This window comes from Chenopodium quinoa, unplaced genomic scaffold, assembly GCF_001683475.1.
Source record: "Chenopodium quinoa cultivar QQ74 unplaced genomic scaffold, ASM168347v1, whole genome shotgun sequence".
NCBI lineage: Eukaryota > Viridiplantae > Streptophyta > Magnoliopsida > Caryophyllales > Amaranthaceae > Chenopodium > Chenopodium quinoa.
The window spans coordinates 824,628-843,653 of NW_018745324.1; the positions used below are offsets into that span (position 1 = coordinate 824,628).

Here is a 19,026-nt window from a genome sequence, read left to right on the forward strand (position 1 = left end):
CACTAAGCAATAAAAATCAAATCTTTAGCTCTAACATGATACTAACAATCATAAATATTAGGAAGAACATAGGAAGCATCATACCAATCATACTTAATATTAAAATTACCCTAGACATGATACTAGGAATTAAAATAACAATCTAAGCATGATTTCTACATCATAACATCAATGAAAACCATTAAAGTACTTACTTTGATGTCTCGTACCTCTTTCTAATAACAAAATACACGCGTTAGTAACTTCAAGGAAAATAATAAACAAAACAATTAAATTAAATAATCGAAAGAGAGATTTGGGACCAAACCCTCAGAAATTAAACCTTTCACGTCTAGGGCGAAGACAACTTCGAATATGGCTAGGTGTATCTAGATCTAATGAATGTGGAATTTTGTATGTAAAAAACTAGTTTAGAAAAAGAGAGAGAGAAAGAGTAATCAAGAAAATCTTGATGAGAATTGGTGAATACTGGTTATCAAAAATGGAGTTTTTAATACGTTATTTATAGAGAAAATCATCCAAAAAGATAAAATATCAAAACAGAGTCTGGCGCAGAAAAAACTGAACCAGCGCCAACGCTGGCTGTTGGCGCCAGGCGCAAACAACTGCGCTAGGCGCCAACAACAGCGCCAGGCGCCAAGCGCTACAGTTGGCGTTTGGCGCTGATTTAGAAAATCACGTGTTTTCTTAAAATCAAATAAAAATTACCGTACAGGAGGATAAAATCGTATTTTTCTCAAAAATGTTCTTTGATTTTAATTAAAACTCTGAGTCAACAAAAGTCAATTTATCAATGCTAATTGAATTAGGAATGAAAAGAACCTTCTAGAAGAATCTAGAAGACTAAAACCATTCCTAATTGCATTAGGAATGATAAATCATATTAGGCCCTCCCCTAGATCATTGGGTCGTATATAAGGCTCAAACCGGGCCTAGTTCAGTAAATTGGCCATAACTTCCTCAATATTCATCGGAATTAGGCTTATAATATATCGTTGGAAAGCTCTTGTCAAGCCCTATCCAACTACACTACTATTGGTCCTATATCATGGACCAACCAAACTGGATTGGATGTTTTCTTAAAATAAGTTTTCAAAAACAGAAAGAAGAGAAAAGAAATTAAAACTATCCGCAACACTAAACTTTTTACACTTTCGCTTCATTCGATTATGATTCGACGTGAAAGGTACTCATCACTGGGTTTGGTTTTTGGGGAGACACAAATGGGTGTCTACACTGGTTAAACCACAAAACACAAAAGACTAGCCCAAACCAAGAAACAAAGCCAAATAGAGTCCAATTAATTAAATCTGATCATAATTAGGCTTAAGCCCGTACTTAAAACCCAATAATGACGGATTTAGGAGTGCCTAGGTCAAAATAAGCGCTGCCGCAGAAAATATCGCGTGCATCTCAAAGAGTCGCGCTGGCAGGCGCGTGCAACTAATTCAGTTGCGCGTGACACTCAGCGCAACTGCCAAATTTGCACTCGTGAAAGATTCAGAATTTCAGAAAATTGGAAAATCGAATCTTGCCATAAAGCCGCGTGCAAGACAATTAGTTGCGCTGCCTATAGCAGCGCAGCTCAATCACTTGCGATTTTTTTTTTCTTTTTTTTTCCTCTAATATGGTTCGGTGCAGTTTGTAAATCTCAAAATCGAATTAATATGGTTTGGTTTCGGTTTTAAGATTTGAAAAATCAAAAACTGCAATCCAAATCAAATTATGGCCCATATCCAATTTAAAGTATAGCCCAATACTAATTTCTATCCTACATATATAAAGCCAAAAAATAATAAAACCTGTATTTTTTTATGTCTTAAAATGTCAACCAATATGGGCAATGTTGGTGTGAATGACCAGTTAGATGGAGCAAAAAGGAAGAAGATGAAAAATTTCGGTATGGTTTGATTTTCTTTTGAAAAACCGAATTTAAAACGATGTGGTTTGGTTCGGTTTCAATAGTTTTGGTGCGATCTGGTTTGAAAAATCCCAAAATCGAATCAATGTGGTTTGATTTCGGTTTGGGCTTTAAATCACACCACAAACCGAACTTTCACCCCTAGTGTTTAGGAAGCTTTCTCAAACGTTAAAGATAGTAGCGTTTAAGGGTAGCGGGTTGCGTTTGTTAATTTTTGCTTACTTTTTTTTTTTAAAAATATATATTTATTTTAGTATTGCAACCGCTACTTTTGTTTAATACTCATACTATCAACCGTTACTTTAACAACTAACCTTTGTCCAATACTAGGTGACTACTACTCACTATCCTAACAGCTACCCGCTACTCGACCGCTAAAAGCTACCCAAAACTATTGGTTTTTCCAAATAGGGCCTAACATGAGCCGGATTGACCTTTAAGGAGTTTCAGCCGGAAAAACCTTTCATTTTAGTTACTTTTTACTGCACCTACCAAAAAAAAAAAAAAAAAAAAAAGGGACATACAAAAGCTAAAAAGAAAAGAAAATAAGGATACACACGGGTGACATTAATATCCAAACCAAAACATCCTTTGTGTTCAAAGATCGTAGTGCGAAGAAATTGCCTAAATAAAAATTAAAAATATAAGGCCGTTCAAATTTCCCTAGATCTGTGGTTGAATATTTGGTACCTAGAAAAATACGATTAGTCAGTTTTTTTTTCTCTCTTTTTTTTTTTTTTTTTTTCATTTTCAAAATTATTTACCATAAATGAATTCTTCGATCTCAACGACAAAAACCCTAAATTCTCTACTCATTAACATCAATCATGCTGTTGCTTGAACTTCAGAGTATCATCCATTGACAACAGAACAATCGATTGTTATTATTTTGGTTTCATTGTTTGATTGCTCTGTGAGATAGGATCCTGTAATGGCGGATGCATTGACCATAGTTCCGGCTGCTGTGCTTCGTAATCTTGCCGATAAGTTGTATGAAAAGCGGAAGAATGCTGCTCTTGAGGTTGTTTGAATTTGAATTTGTTAATTTTTGGTGAATTTCAATTGATTTTTGTAAATTGGGTGTTGCTGGGGAGTAATTTTAGTTTTTGATTGGTTTTGTAAAGGTTGAAGGGATTGTGAAGCAATTGGCTGCGGCTGGAGATCATGAGAAAATAACTGCTGTGATCAATTTGTTGACTGATGAATTCACATTTTCGCCGCAGGCTAATCATCGAAAGGTACGAGCTCTTTGTTTCGATAATTGTTTACAATGTGCTGGGTATTGTGAACAGTTTGTGAAATTGTAGCATGAGTTGAGTTGAGTTGAATTGAATTTTGGTTGCTTGTTCATTTTGGCAGGGTGGATTAATTGGATTAGCTGCGGCAACTGTTGGTTTGACCTCCGAGGCCGCTCAGCATCTCGAGGTTAGAATTAATTTTTGCTTCCATTACACATTAATGATTATTTTCTGTGATTAGGGATTCATATGTATTGGGCTGTAGTAAAAAAGCATTTTGTTGTTATTTAGAACAGTTTTTTTAGTGGGCATGCTGTCCTACTTAGGCCTTGAAGATTGCACTATTACTTCTCTTGAAAATTAGCATATAATCTCGTAATAACTAAGAATACCAGTGGACAATCTCGCCTCTATGGTGTTATTGACAGATACAAGTGATAAGCTTTGATGTTATTATTTCTTGAAAAATTGTCAGATAGAGCATATTCCAGGATAATCTGTATAATTCTATTGCTATGCTCATTGGTACAACTAGGGTTCATATGGGAGTTACTTGTACGACGGTCAAGATAATCTTGCTTCCATAACTATGAGGGTTTGTGGCTATCTCTCATTCTATCTTATATCTCTTTCTAATTAGCAACAATTTATAGTTATTCATCTTATGCATAGCCTTTGTCTTTATGCAAGTAAGGGGAAACCCTTAGAAGTTATGTTAATTTTTGATGTTGTGTGCAAACTTCTTCTTTGAGACTTTGTCTAATATTTCCTTATCGAATCTATTTTTTTGTTTAATTATGATTATAGTCCATGTTTTTTTTGTTGATTCTTTGTCTTATTATTGAAGCATAATTTGGATTGAATTATAGCTAATTTGTCGTGGTGAAAATCTAATGTAAGAAATCTTAAATTTATCATCTTTATGACAAAGATTTTGTAATGCGAGTAATCATCTGATGCAAGTGATCTCTTATAGGTCATCATAGAAATTTATAGTTCTTTAAAGTGATTTTGGCATTGCATTTCTTTTCCTATTGACATGCATCTTTTGGTGGAAAAAAAGATGTAGTTTTCTTTTTATATTACTGTAGAAGGGAGAAACTTTAAAATCATGTTTTGGGAGGAAAGTTCTTAGGCACGCCCTTGTGAATTTTTTTTACACACGTAAGGATGCATGGAAAGATTAAATGCCATTATTGGACCCCTTGGCCATTGATTTGAAGTCTTGTGCTTTCGAAACTAGCATCTTTAGGTGTTAGCCTTTGTTTGGAGCTGGCTTAAGAGGCTATATGGAAAACATTCTTACAAAATATGTTGGTCTTAGTTTAGGAAATCTTTTTCAAATACCAAAAAGCGTGTATCAAGATTTATTCTTCTACTTGATTATTTCTTGTGAACTTTAGGGAAGTTGTACGGCTCTTTAATTTTGAAATTAATTATGGTTTTGAGTTCAAAGGCCAAGATTCCTTTTAATGTGAGAGGTATTGTTTGGATGATATTTTTGGAAAGTCTAACATAAGTGATTTTGGGATGAGACAACTTAAGCTTTTGACTATATCTAATTGATAATGTACAAGGGATCCATGCTAACTTGTAGATACTTTTTTCTCCTCCTTCTCCCCCCCTTCCACAACCATGGTTCAAAAATGCGGTTTTGGTCGCAATCACGATCACGATGGTTCAATAACGGAATTGATACGTTGATTGCGGACCACATCATGGTTGGTGCGCACAATTTTTTCAAGTTTTGTTGTTTTTTTTTTTTTTTGAAAAATTAATAAGAATAATCCAAATATTGTCTCCCTTCTTATTTTAATCCCAACTATGGTTTAAAGCAGAATAAAACCAATTATAAGGGTTCCTTCACAAATTAGTTTTAGACTTTTGTTAACCTCTTAATCAGGTTAAATAAGCAAAGTGTCAACATATTATTAGTTTAATTATTTAACATTATTTAAAAAAAGAAACACCACCTGGTCTTAAACCCACACTCCAACCACCACGGCACCACCCTCTCACCCTCTCACCACCTACCCAACCAAGCCTATCCACTAAAACCACCTTTACATCCATTCTTTCCAGCTAAACCAATCCACCGAAACCACCCTAGCCTTAAATCGCCATCAACCACCTTCTAACACCAACAAACACGTAAAATGGCATTGCAAACTTTGAGCACAAACCATGGCTGCCACTTCAGCAGTATAATCTCTCAAACAAGCACACAAATGAGCAACTTCAGTTGCGCAATCGGTGTGCAATTTAACGGTAGATCCCAGATTAAACTATATAATTGGGTATGGGATGTAGGTGGGGTCATGGGGTGGAGGTGAGGGAGTGGTGGGGTGTGGAGTTGTAGTACATGGGGGAGGGAGATGAGGTGGTGATGATGAGGTGGTGGATGGGGTTGTTGTTAGTGGTCGTGAGTTTTGGGGTGGTGGTTATGGTTATGGAAACGGCTGAGGTTATAGGTGAACGGTGGATGATAATTTATAAATCAAATTAATAAATAAAAAGTTGATTCTCTTAAATAATTTTAAAAAAAAAAAAACTTAACCAGTATTACAAGTTGTAGGTAAGAGAGACTAATTTGAGAAGGGATCACCTATAGGCTATAGTTTGGATTATTTTAATTTAAGCAATAGTTTGGATTGAAATGAGAAGGGAGTCAATAATTTGGATTATTCTTGTTAATTTTTCCTTTTTTTTTAATCATAATCTTTAAAAATCTTATTTTCTTCGTACTAGCAAGTACTACAACCCTTTTTTTTTTATTTTAATTTTTTTATTACTAAAGGAGTAACTAATAAAGCATTAGTCCCAAAATGATTTAGGGCTGGCTAACATGAATCATCATAAAGAACCGTATGATCTTAAGAAAGAGAGATAACAAGATAATCACTTAAGGTGAGCAAAGTAAGCAAACGAAAGAGCATCCAAGAAAAATGAAGGGATTTAAAAGAGAACAAAGAATATATATCAAGAATGTTTTAAAGGAGTGATTAAAATGTTAGACTAAAAAAAACATAAAGGTTTGAGAAAACATTAGGAAATTAAAACAATGCAGTCCTTAAAACATTAGTGAGATTAAATAATAAAATTAAATATGAAAATAAGTTAAGAAAGTATATATATAATTAGGACATGTCATTGACGTGAATATTCTCCCTCCACACAACCCTATCCAACACCATATTTTCCTCAATCCCCAAAGCACTCATGTCACTCTCAATCACCCTCTTCAAAGTTTTGTTAGGTCTTCCCTTACCTCTCACGATCCTAACACTTTGCAATTCTTCAAGCCTCCTTTTCAGACCGTCACTTGATCTCCTTCTTACATGGACAAACCATGTTAAGTGATTTTTCCTCATCTTGGACTCAATCAATGTAAACCCTACTTTCTTCATTATTATCTCATTCCTCAACCGATCCTTTCTCTTATGGCCACACATCCATCTGCGAAATTCTTCTTATGCACGTGGCAATGCTTTATGACCCATCATTATGTACCATATAACAAAGTAGGCCTTAACTTATTGCCGTTTAGTAGAATTTTCCCTTTAATTTATGGGTTATGCTGGGATTACATTATAAACACGTCGGACTATTCCACTTTTACCAACACGCTTTGATCCCTATGAGCTACATCTCCATCTAATTCTCCATTCTTTGGAATAATAGATCCTTGATATTGAAAGCTTGGTTTTAGCTAGTCAGTCACCTACGGAAGGCGCGCGCCTCAAAGCGCCTTTGGTAGGCGCAATAATAACTAAGATTTAAGTTATAAACTGAAGTATGATGGACATTTTTTCAAATTCAGACAACCTTAGCTTTACATATATCATTATTTAATTTATTATGAATCTTTTTAATTGGTATTAAGTACAATCAAAGTAAAAAATAATTTGAAATAAATATATAAATACACGCGCCTTGCATACAAAAGGCACGCGCCTTCGCCTTGCGCCTCACGCCTAGGCTGAAGGACGCCTTACGCCTTTTAAAACCAAGATTGAAAGACCTCACGACCTTAGAAGCCCTACCTCACTATTTCTCACACCGCTAAACTTACATTCCAAATACTCCGTCTTACTTTTGCTCACTTTCAAGACACGAGGATCCAAAGTCCGTCTCCACAATTCCAACTTACTTTTCACACACGTTCTTTCGTATCATCAATCAACACAATATCGTTAGCAAACATCATGCACCATGGTATATCATCTTGGATCAAGTAATTGAAAAAGAGGGTTAATTAAAGTTAATTGGAAAGGTGTAAATAAGGGGTGGGGACTATTGGTCATGTGGGAAATGGAAAAAAAAAAAAAGAAGAGGGAATAGAAAAGGTTGTGGGTTAGCTAGTCGGGTTAATTTCAAAGTAAAAATTAAAGTGGTAACTTCCAACAGTCATAAAGTCATACCTATCCATCCCATTATTATTATTTTTTTTAAAAAATCCTCATTGCAAACAAAACTGTGGTAAGTTTTGGTGAAGGTTGTTCCCTTACCCCTTCTTTTAGTTTAATTGGTTGCTCCCATCTTTGTCTTCCTTGATACAGAATAAACTACTTCATCTTGCTTTTACCTCATTTTTCACCACTCTAGCCTCATATTGATTGTATAAAGAGCTTGACTATGACCTAATGTAGTAAAAAGAAAAGAATGTGAGAGAAGTTTTATTATCAATGGTAAAAAAGATGGAAGAGGAGAACATTAAGAAACACAATAGTAAGTATGGTATAATAGATAGAATAATCTCAAGGTCATGGACTCATGGTTGCAATGATGGAGTGTACTTTTCAAATGTGAGTTTATGTTGTGATTGCTTTTAAACATGATATAACACTTGTTTAATGCGCAAAACGAGTATGAATTCACAATGCTTTATGTAGGAGTAATTCATAAACTTATAAAACAATATGAATAATACACCCTAATAAATTTAAAGATATCTTTTTTTTTTAAAAAAAAAAAATTTGGTAGAAATCATGTAGGGGAGGTGAGTATTAGGTATTTTTTTCAAAATAATCAAATTGAACACCCCCAAGAGAAGGAAAGCCTCTATGGTGTTAGGGTGAAGTATTGGAGACAAATAAACAAGCCCCACCCTTGTTGATCAATTCTTACTATCCACCCCCGTTGTTAAATTTTATCTCTCATATCATAATATGCAGTATTGAGTATTGGAGTGAAAGTATTATATAATACAAAATTGGGTGAGGAGGGGTTGGGGGAGTATTAGTTAACCCCTGGTTTTAGTAATCAATCCCATCTTATTGTTTTGTTTTGTTTTGTTTAGCCAATGAATGCAATTTCATTCAATCTCTTTTAGTTTGTTGGTTGCTATATCTTATTAGTCATTTTATTCAATTTCTGTGCAAAATTACGTAATACGGTGTTTGTAAAAACAATTTTCTATTCAGTACATATGTGTTTGAAGTCCTCTTTTCCAACCATTTTTACTCTATTTGACAAGCCATCTTTTCAATTCATAATAAGTTGTTTGATTAAGTTTTCATGTATTATTTTTCCAATTCAACACGTCCTTCATATGATTGAGTGAGATGTATAGGGTACTAGTAGTCTTAGAGATTTGAATTATTGAATTAAGCTTAGTATGGGGCATGTATAGGGTCCTAATGGTTTATTAGTCTTTAGAAATTGTGGTACTAGTTCTTTTCTCATTTCTCTTTTCTTTCTCGTATCTCATATGTGCCTTCTCGCTAACATGTGTAGCTTACATGGCTTTAAGGCTAATGTTATCTGTCATATTCTTGGTATAAAAGTGTAGAAAGTAACAAAGTTCTTAGATAATTGTTAACTTACAACTCACCAATAATTTTGGGGTCAAAGTTCTTATCACTAGGCTTAGTTTTTTATCCATAACAAATCAATTTAGTTTTGGAATTGTCTATGATAATTATGAGATTTTTTTTTAAAAAAATTATCTTAAGTTAAATTATCATGAATCTCAAATAGACATTTCCACATTTATCAAAGAATGGCCCATAATACCCATTTTCATTGTTTTTTGTATACAAAATAAAGTGTCCCATTTTTTTTAGGATGATAACTTTTGAGAAAAGTTATCAAATTGGATGATTGCTATCATTATTGCTGACTCATCTAAGGGGGGCGGGGCATCGTTTTGACAACATTCTGTCTTCTGTTGAGCGTTCATGTGATTCCAGTTGTCTGGTAAAGAAATGGCTACAAAAATACAAATTATCGTCTGGTAATTTGGTCAGAAATCTAGCTTTGCTGATAATTAGTTGCAGAAATTGATGATTAGTGTCATTTTTGCTGGGCTAAGAGATTGTTAGAAACTGGATCCAGTTGTGGGTGCCTAAAGATTAGAGAGAGAACCTATATAGAGGTTTGTAATCTATGGAAGAGTTACTCTTTAGTAGTTTAGTTTCTTGAAGATTTGAAATGACTTGTTTCAAGGCATTGTATTTTTTGTGTGATGCTTTTGTGGGATGATGCTGATAATGGTGAAGACAATGATGATAACCATCAATTATGCATTACGGACTCAAAGGCAATAGTATTTTTTGTTTTTATTTAAAGATGTGAATGAGCATGGAGACCTTTGATGGCACTCACATTGATTTTCCTTCAGCACTTTTTGATTGCTTTTGCCCAGTATATTAATTGAATGAAAGAAGTTTTAAGGTGCTAAATGTGTTGGGATAAGGCAGGAAATGGATTGTGGGATGGGACCATGGTATAAAAATGCGGCCGTTACATCGCGAACCGGCCGGTTTGTAACGGATTTTGAACTTACCGATCCGATATTTACCGTTTTAGCAAGGAGTTTTTCAAAAGGCCGAGATTTTGGCCGATAAAGCCGATACAAAATGAATCTCGCCCGCATCGAACGTTATTGACTCAAAATTTGGTTAATTTTCAGAAGAATTACTCAGTTTGTAGACAAAAAGAAACGGAAAAAAGAATAAAAATGGAAAAATTCCATTAAAACCGATGAGTTTCTTATATCAGAACCAAAGGAAGAGAGAAAGTAAATAGTGGGACAGCTGTAACAAGGTAATCACGTGTAAGTTGAATTGGGTTTGGTAGGCTTTATTTATTTATTTTATTTTATGACAGGTGGCCATTTATGTTTGGTATTTGTGTTTTAAATTGTTGTCAATGGGTAAACAAAAAACAAACAATGTTAGGAGTAATACGGACTTATGGTATTGGTTTAAAGGTCATAAAGTATAATAATTTAATTCAAAACCCATATAAAAATAAATTAAATATCCTAAATTATAATATTTGGATTAATAAATTTTAAATAAAATTCTACCGCTACAACCGCGACCCGGTCCGCGATCAACGCATCAATACCGTTACCGTGATACCGCAACCGTTCCCGAGATCGCGACTGAGACCGCATTTTTATACTATGGATGGGACCTAGGATAGGCAAGGAGATGAGAGATTGGTCAGTAGTGGTGCTGTGGTTGTGATGAAGCTATACTCATATGAGTCATACTAGCAATCTTTGTGAGTTTGTGACTGTAAAACATATTTAGTATTTTTGTTTATTATATGAATTACTTTTAGAGTAGTTTATCATTCAATAATGTTGAAATTTTATTAGCAAACTGATTTAGCTTGATGGTGAGATGTTCTTTTATTGTCTACTGTGCATTGTGACTGATTTACGTTGCAATTTTATAGCATTTATTTCCTTGATCTGTTTTTTAATTACTTGTCCTCCGAACTTTCAGCAAATTGTTCCGCCTGTGCTCAAATCCTTTTCTGATCAAGATAGCAGAGTTCGTTATTATGCATGTGAAGCTTTGTACAACATTGCAAAGGTGAGAGTGTAGTACTTGTTTGTATTTTATAATTTTACGGGATTTAGATCTCATGCATTTTTTTCTCTTTTTGCAGGTTGTAAGAGGAGATTTCATTATATTTTTTAATCAGATATTTGATGCTTTGTGCAAGCTATCTGCAGATTCCGATGCTAATGTGCAGAGTGCTGCTCATCTTTTAGATAGGCTTGTAAAGGTGACCTCATTCTGTTTTTTTAATTTTAATACAATCTCTAGAAGTTTTATATCATAATTAACCTTAAGCTTCTATTTGGGATAGGATATTGTGACAGAAAGTGATCAATTCAGGTAATCTATTTGATTCTTTCTCTATTTGGGATAGGATGTTCTTGAAGTAGAGTTCTATTTATACCGATTTATTTCATGGAGTATATTGTAATTGGTTTTCTTGTGTTTTACAAAGCATCGAAGAATTCATACCGTTGCTGAGGGAACGCATGAATGTATTAAATCCCTATGTTCGTCAATTTCTGGTTGGATGGATCACTGTCTTGGACAGTGTTCCTGATATTGATATGCTGGGTTTTCTTCCTGATTTCCTCGACGGTAATTGTTCATATATGATTCTCGCATTTTGACTAGTTCAGAAGTGTATGATGCATGACATGTACTTAGAACAATAAATATGATAACTATTAGTAATTTCTTAACATATCATATACCCCCTCATTTTCATATTGATGTTTGTAGTTGGAAGCCAAGCTAGTGAGAAACCAATTCAGTCATCATGTGCTACTTTTTTTTCCCCATAGAAACTCTATTTTTAATTATTTTGAAAAAGTAACTGTACCTGCTATAATCTCTTCTAATAAAGAATGGTAGTGGTCCTTTGAACGGGACTTATGGGGATAGACTTGACAACAAAGTTTTGAAAATTAATTTGCCAAAAGAAGCAAAGATTCACAATAGTATCATCTTTTTGAAACACTAAGGAAACCAGGAACTCCAATATGAACTAGTGGGAGTAGTAGTTTATTTGTTTAGTGTGACAATTTAAAACAATTTTCCAAAATGTACATCAACTGGAGTAGTTGGAAACTACTTTTCCAAGATGTTATTAGATGTCCATCTATATTATGATTGCAGAGTCATTTTTATAACATTTCACCAAAATCCTCCAAAACCCCAATATACTCAAACCATATGCACTTCACTTTCTTTTCTTTCTTTTTTTTTAAAAAATTAAAATAAAGGATTTTTTTGAAAATAATACCACAAATTTTATAAAAAATGGATTATAACACCACAAATTCTCAAACTTTAATTATAACACCATAAAAAAATCCAAAAATTGGATTTCACCACCATGTAACGGATTCTTGGATGGAATCCGTTAGTGGGGTCCGTACAAGACAAGTGGCTAGTGGTTTAAATAAATATTAAAAAAAACCTAACCTAGTCATCCCACCACCTCTGCACCACCTGCCTCAACCGCCAACCGCCGCCGACATCCACTACCCCAACAAAATCCGACGAAACCGAAGCCTTTGACCGCCGATCAACCACTTCACCCCCTCTCCCTCCCCGAAAACCACCTTAAGCCCTCCAAACCATCGCAAAAACCATCCCTAACCGCCGCAAAATCCACCCCCATTTCCCGATCTGCTGCGAAATCCACACCCATTTCCCAAGTTTTGCGAAATCGGCGGCCGAAATCGACCAATTGAGGGCTGTCATGGTCGATTTCGGCCGTTTTGAGGGTGAAATGTAAGGGTTTTCGTGGTTGGTGTTTGCTAGGTGGTTAATTGCGGTGGGTATGCGGTGATTTATGGCGATTAAGCAAGGTTGTGGTGGTTTTGGGGAGGGGGAAGAAGGGAAGGGGAATTTCGCCGGGTTTCAGGGGTGCAGGTGACGGCTTGGGTTAGGCGTTGGCGCGGCCGGAGATGGTGGTGCTGGTGGTGGGGTTGGCTGGGTTTAGGTTAGGTTTTTTTTAATTTTTTTTTTAAAAACTAATGTCTTATCGACACGTGTCCATCGTGGGTCCCTTTAACGGATTCCATCCAAAAATCAGTTAGATGGTGGTGAAATCAATTTTTTTGATTTTTTTGTGGTGTTATGATAAAAATTCGAAAAATTGTGGTGTTATAATCCGTTTTTTGTAAAATTTGTGGTGTTATTTTCAAAAAAATCCAAAAATAAAATAAAATAAAATAAAATAAAACTACCAATAATTACCTATCCACTAATCTTCCTATTTTTTTTTTGGGTTTTTCTAAGCTATACCCCTAAGGTATTCGAGTTTCTAAGGTGTACCCAAGCTTTTTCAAGTTTCTAAGTTGTGCCCCTCAACTCATTACCATTACTGAATGGTACCCTCCTTGGGACTTCCACGTCACCTAAAGTTAACTATAAATTTAATAGAAAGATGATAAAAAGGTAAGGAAATGGTAGGAGAAAGAAATCTTAGCCACCGCAACCCTATTAATGAAAAATGGTGCCACGAAATCACACTCTCGAATAACTTTGAAACAACTAATAAGGGTACATTTTAGTATTGATAAGGAGTTGAAGGGCACAACTTAGAAACTTGAAAAAGCATGGGTATACCTTAGAAACTCGAATACCTTAGGGGTATAGCTTAGAAAAACCCTTTTTTTTTCAAGGGACTCTAATAACTACCAATGTTTCACTTTGTGTTGTTTTCTTTTGCAAATAACATATCCCATGCATTAGCACATGTACGCTCTAGTTATATGATGTAATTTTTACAGATTTAGGGCATGCTAAGATTGAACATAATGCATTAAGGGGTAATAGAAGTTGAATAAAAGAAAATGTAATTTAGGTATTTTTGAAGGAGATGATGTAATGGACAGGTGATGAGAAATGAGGGTGGGATTATATAAAGAGTAATAGTTATCTTCGGGGTGGTGTTAGGTAACTATCAATCCCACTATGAGAGTAATATTTCCTGTCATTTTTCGCTCCTGCTTCTTCTTCATACTAACACTACCTTATTTCCCTTCACCACAACCTCATCCCATTAATTACCGTGTACATTTTCATTTTTTGATAGTTTGACTTTTACTACCTTTACTGCATTTGCCTCAATACAAGCATGCCCTTAGGAGAAATTTGTATGAAGAAACTGCCAAATATACAGTTGTGTTTTAACTTTAGTATTTTGTATTTTAATTTCCTCATTAGGCCTTTTCAATCATATAGCTTGTGCATTTTGTTCTTGGTTTCAGGTTTATTTAATATGCTAAGTGATTCCAGCCATGAAATACGACAACAGGCTGACTCAGCACTATCAGAATTTCTCCAAGAGATAAAAAATTCTCCAGTAAATTTTCTACTTCTGATAATAATTTATGCTTATTTGATTTGCTCTTTTATTTCCGGAACTATATTGAACTACTGCAGCAAGAAATGGCATCTTTTTTATTATTATTTTTTTTGTGACTCCCTTTCAGCTTTTTATATATCTGATTATGGTGTTACTGTTTTAAAGTCTGTAGACTATGGTCGCATGGCTCAAATTTTGGTGGAAAGGGCGAAGTCTGGTGATGCATTTACTCGTCAGACTTCTATTACTTGGGTATGCTTTTTAAAGAGTTAAACTAATGTTCCTTACATTATTTTGTATATAATTCCAATTTTAATATGTAATTCTGCATTTACCATTATTTCATTTTCGTGTTTGTTTGTTACTTAACCAATCCAATGTGGAATTTAACTTTGCAGATGAATGAATTTGTCAAATTAGGGGGGGATCAGCTTTTACCTTATTATGCTGCTATTCTGGAGGCCATATTGCCTTGTATTTCAGACAAAGAGGAGAAGATTAGAGTTGTAAGTTGCTTTTTATGTTGATTTTGTTCTTAATATCTTCATCCTATGTTTCCAAAAAATTGCAACACCTTGACTAACATGCTTACCATTGTACAACTATTACCATATCTATCTTTATGTATGATCTCTTCATCTCTAACACCTTTATTTAATTATTTATTTTTTTAAAATATACATCTCCGTTAGTGGATAATTGCTTGCATATTGCCCCATTTCTCTACTAATGGGTTGCTTGAACATTGAGACTCTTGAATGTTATACTTTTTTAAAAAAATTGTATGCCCTAAAAATATTGATTAACTTCCTATAACAATGGGTATTTTTTTTTAAAAAGTGATTTAAAGCTTGTGATCTTATTCGTTATTCATTAACTATTACTACATATGTAGCTGTTGAATTTTTTTATTTTTATTTATCATAAAATAAAACGAAAATCTGTTCTCATTATCATATATTAAGGTAAAATCCTAATAAAAAAATTATTATTTTTATTAATTTAAACTCATTTGTTAGTTTTGGTTATATATTTATTAGATTTTTTTAGTTCTAAATTTAAATTGTTATTCTTTTATTTTTTATTTTTATTTTTTATCATTAGTTTAATTTTAATAGTATCCAATGTGGCGTTCTATATGCTCTCGAAAAAAAGTCTCCGTTATTAAAGTTATATATTTCCTTTTATCCCTATTTAGTTTAGTTGACAATTTAATGCACTTTAACTTTTACATAATTTTGACCTATGTTACTTGGACTCGGATGAAGTGTCCAATTAGACACGGGTGTCCAAGTATCGGACTCGCCCATTTTCTTGAAAAAAAATTGTGTTTTTAGTTAAAAATGAAGTGTCCAAGTGTCGGTGTCCGACACGAGTCGTGTCGGACACGTGAGGTAAATGAAAGAGTCCAAGTAACATAGATTTTGACCATTATTTTTTGCTAATATTTAAAAATAAATGTTAGTTCGACCTTATTTTTGAATAATCTTTACGAATTTCAATTTTTTTTTATAGAATTGTTTTTTTTTTTTTTTTTTTTTTCCCGATTAAAACTTATTTTTATTGTTGTTCTATTATATTTGTTTTTTTAAAGTTACTAATTAAAATTTATTCTTACTGAATTGAAATTATTTTTGCTGAATACTACTTCCTCCATTTCCCTAATATTGCAACAAGGGGGTAGGCACGATTTAAGATGAGAGAGAGAAATAAGGATAAGGACCCATGTGATGAGAATAGAGATAGAGAGAAAACACGAGCATATATAGTAATGTTGCAATTTGTGAATTTTCCTAAAATGGTAATTGTTGCAATATTAGGGTAATGGAGGAGTATTATTTTAGGAAAAATTAGCAAAAATAATCCAAACTGTTGGCTTCCTTCTCATTTTAATCCCAACTATGTTTTAATAAAAATAATCCCTACTATAAGGGGTCCGTTCTCAAATTAGACTCAAACTTTTGTTAACCTGTTAATCAGGTAAAATAAACAATGTGTCAATATGCTATTGGTTTGATTATAAACATAATTATAAAATAAACCACCAGCTTTAAACTCCCACTGTACCACCACCTTTAAACTCCCACCGTACCACCACCTTCTGATCTCACCACCTATTAACCACTAAAACCGCCTTTACATCCACCCCGAGCCATCCAAAGTATCTTGCCAGCCAAACCCATCCACCTAAACCACCCTTTCGGCCACCCAAGTAGAATCACCATCAAGCACCACCAACCACCACCGACAACAATCACACCAACGTCTGTAGAGGGAGATCAAGGAGAGAGGAGAGAAGAGAGAGGAACCGGGGCGGTCGGAGAAGTAGGAGATGAAATGGGTGGCGTTGAAGGTGGACGTAAGATGCGAAATGGGGTATAGGTGGGGTCACGGGGGTGAGTTGGGGACGCCATAGGTGGGTGATAAAGAGGTGGCGGAGGGGTTGTTGTGGTGGTGGTGGTGGTGTGGCAGTGAGGAGGTGGTGTGTTCATGTTGGTTTGAGAAGAGAGAGATAAGGAGTGTGTGATGGAATGAACCAGAATTCCATAAAGGACCAACTCTTTGATACGAAGAATTGATGGTGGTCTAGTGTAGACCTGGCAATCCTAACCCAGACCCGAATGACCCGACCCATGACCCGAAATCGACCCGAAACCAGTGACCCGAAATTGACCCAAAACCCGAATTAACCCGACCCGAAGTGGAACTGACCCGACCTTGACCCGAAACCTGAAATGACCCAACCCGAAACGACCCGAACGGAGATGACCCGACCCAAAGTTGACCCGAGATCCGAAACAACCCGACCCGAAGTTGACCCGAGACCCGAAGTTGACCCGACCCGAAAATGACCCGACCTTTAACTTCTTTTAGTAAATAATTATATAAGTTATAAAAAGTTTGTATTAGGAAATTATTCATTAAAATAGACCCCAACAACATCTTACATGACTACATTGTCTTTCATATAATAGCTAAAAAAGATGGTCAAAGTGAGATGTGTGAAAAATGCAAAATGTCAAATCGTTAAGAGTAATTTGGGATGGAGGGAGTATAAGAATAATTCAAAGAAATTATTACAACAATGACAATGATAATAAGATTACGTATTAAAACTAAGATCAATAAGAGAGTGAGGTATAACTCAATTAGTTAGAGCATCCCTCTTAGTTTCAGGAGATCCTGAAAATGATTCTCAGTCAAAAGTTCTAAACACACATAAAAAAAAAAAAGGGTTAATAAAAGTCAAACAATTACTATAATCCATGAAAAAGCCTTAATAAATATAGTGAATTTTTCGTTAAAAATATATATATATATATATATACAGAGTTGAATTTAACCCAATGAATCACCCGAATATGACTTGACTAGAAGTTGACCCGACCCAAAGTTGACCCGAAAATTGACCTGACCTGAACTGACCCGACCCGAAAATTGACCTAACCCAAACTGACCTGACCCAAACTTGACCCGACCCGAACTCGACCCAAAGTGTTGACCCGATACCCGACCCGATTATCAATCGACCCAAAATCAATCCAAAACTCGAAATCACCCGACCCGACCCGAACTTGACCCGATAATCTTTTGACCCGAACTGGACCCGACCTAAAACGACCCGACCCATACCCGACCCGAATGACCCATTTGCCAGGTCTAGTCTAGTGTGATATGATTATGGTATGAAAGCTCCAATTTAGTTTAGATGTTGAAATTTCTAGGAGGTGTGATGATGATTGATGAGGTGGTGGAGGGGGTTAGCTGTTAGTGGTCGTGTGTTTTGTGGGTGCTGGTTGTTTCTATGGGAGAGGCTGAGGTTGTAGGTGAATGGTGGGTGAGAAATAAATTAAATAAATGAATGAGAATTTAATCCAAAAAAAAAACAAGAAAAAAAAACAAACTATAACCAATATCACAAGTTATAGGTAAAATAGACTAATTTGAGAAGGACCCCCTATAGTTGGGATTATTTTAATTTAAATCATAGTTGGGATTAAAATGAGAAGAAAGTCAATAGTTTGGATTATTTTTGTTAATTTTTCCATTATTTTAAGGTGAAAAAAACAAGGCCGTAGTAAGATGTTGGATTATCTTAAAGTATGTTATCAATATATTAGTTTTTTATATTTATTACCAAATATATGATTATTGATATTAAAAGTCAAAGTTAGTTTAAAATATAAAAACTTGGTACTCTTTCCATCCTAATTTAATTGTATTATAAAGGTTTGGTGGGAAAGATAATGGAAGATTGTTTCAGTTAGTAAAATATAGTGGAAGATTATTTTAATTGAACAAGAGGGAGTCCTACACCCTTAGGTAGTGTGGAGAGGTAATAAAATATTAGTGGATCTATCCTATAATAAGAAGTATAACAAAAAAATTGGAATTGGTGAAAATGAAAAGTGTGATGATTAAATTAGTAAAATTAATTTAACAACATATTACTTGAACATTTGCTTTCAATAAGTTTAGTATGTGAATAGTATATGAATAGTTTAAAACAATTATTTTGCATTATTTTGAAATAGAGGTCGTGTATATTTTTATTCTAATGAGACTAATGGCATTATATTGTTTCTTGACTAAATGTCTAATTAGGTTGCTCGAGAAACGAATGAAGAACTTCGCTCATTCAAGGCGGCTCCAGGTGAAGGATTTAATGTAGGAGCAATCCTTGCTGTTGCAAAGAGGTACTCTTTCTTATTTTTTTTTGTCAACAAC

At 34.5% G+C, this 19,026-nt stretch overlaps 1 protein-coding gene across 2 annotated transcripts in view; it reads left to right on the forward strand.

The window, feature by feature from the left end:
* The first annotated feature begins 2,475 nt into the window (after positions 1–2,475).
* The window catches only part of LOC110712693 (protein VAC14 homolog), a 30,008-nt gene continuing 13,457 nt past the window's right edge, over positions 2,476–19,026 (forward strand). The window contains exons 1-12 of one of the 2 annotated variants that reach the window (XM_021891154.1): positions 2,476–2,942; positions 3,046–3,159; positions 3,281–3,346; positions 3,695–3,754; positions 10,899–10,988; positions 11,065–11,184; positions 11,269–11,297; positions 11,413–11,555; positions 14,201–14,295; positions 14,464–14,550; positions 14,697–14,804; positions 18,904–18,995. In XM_021891154.1, the coding sequence (XP_021746846.1) occupies positions 2,853–2,942; positions 3,046–3,159; positions 3,281–3,346; positions 3,695–3,754; positions 10,899–10,988; positions 11,065–11,184; positions 11,269–11,297; positions 11,413–11,555; positions 14,201–14,295; positions 14,464–14,550; positions 14,697–14,804; positions 18,904–18,995 (1,094 nt within the window). In that variant the 5' untranslated portion in view covers positions 2,476–2,852. The remainder of the gene's footprint in view (positions 2,943–3,045; positions 3,160–3,280; positions 3,347–3,694; positions 3,755–10,898; positions 10,989–11,064; positions 11,185–11,268; positions 11,298–11,412; positions 11,556–14,200; positions 14,296–14,463; positions 14,551–14,696; positions 14,805–18,903; positions 18,996–19,026) is intronic. The other variant, XM_021891155.1, reaches the window with a different exon arrangement.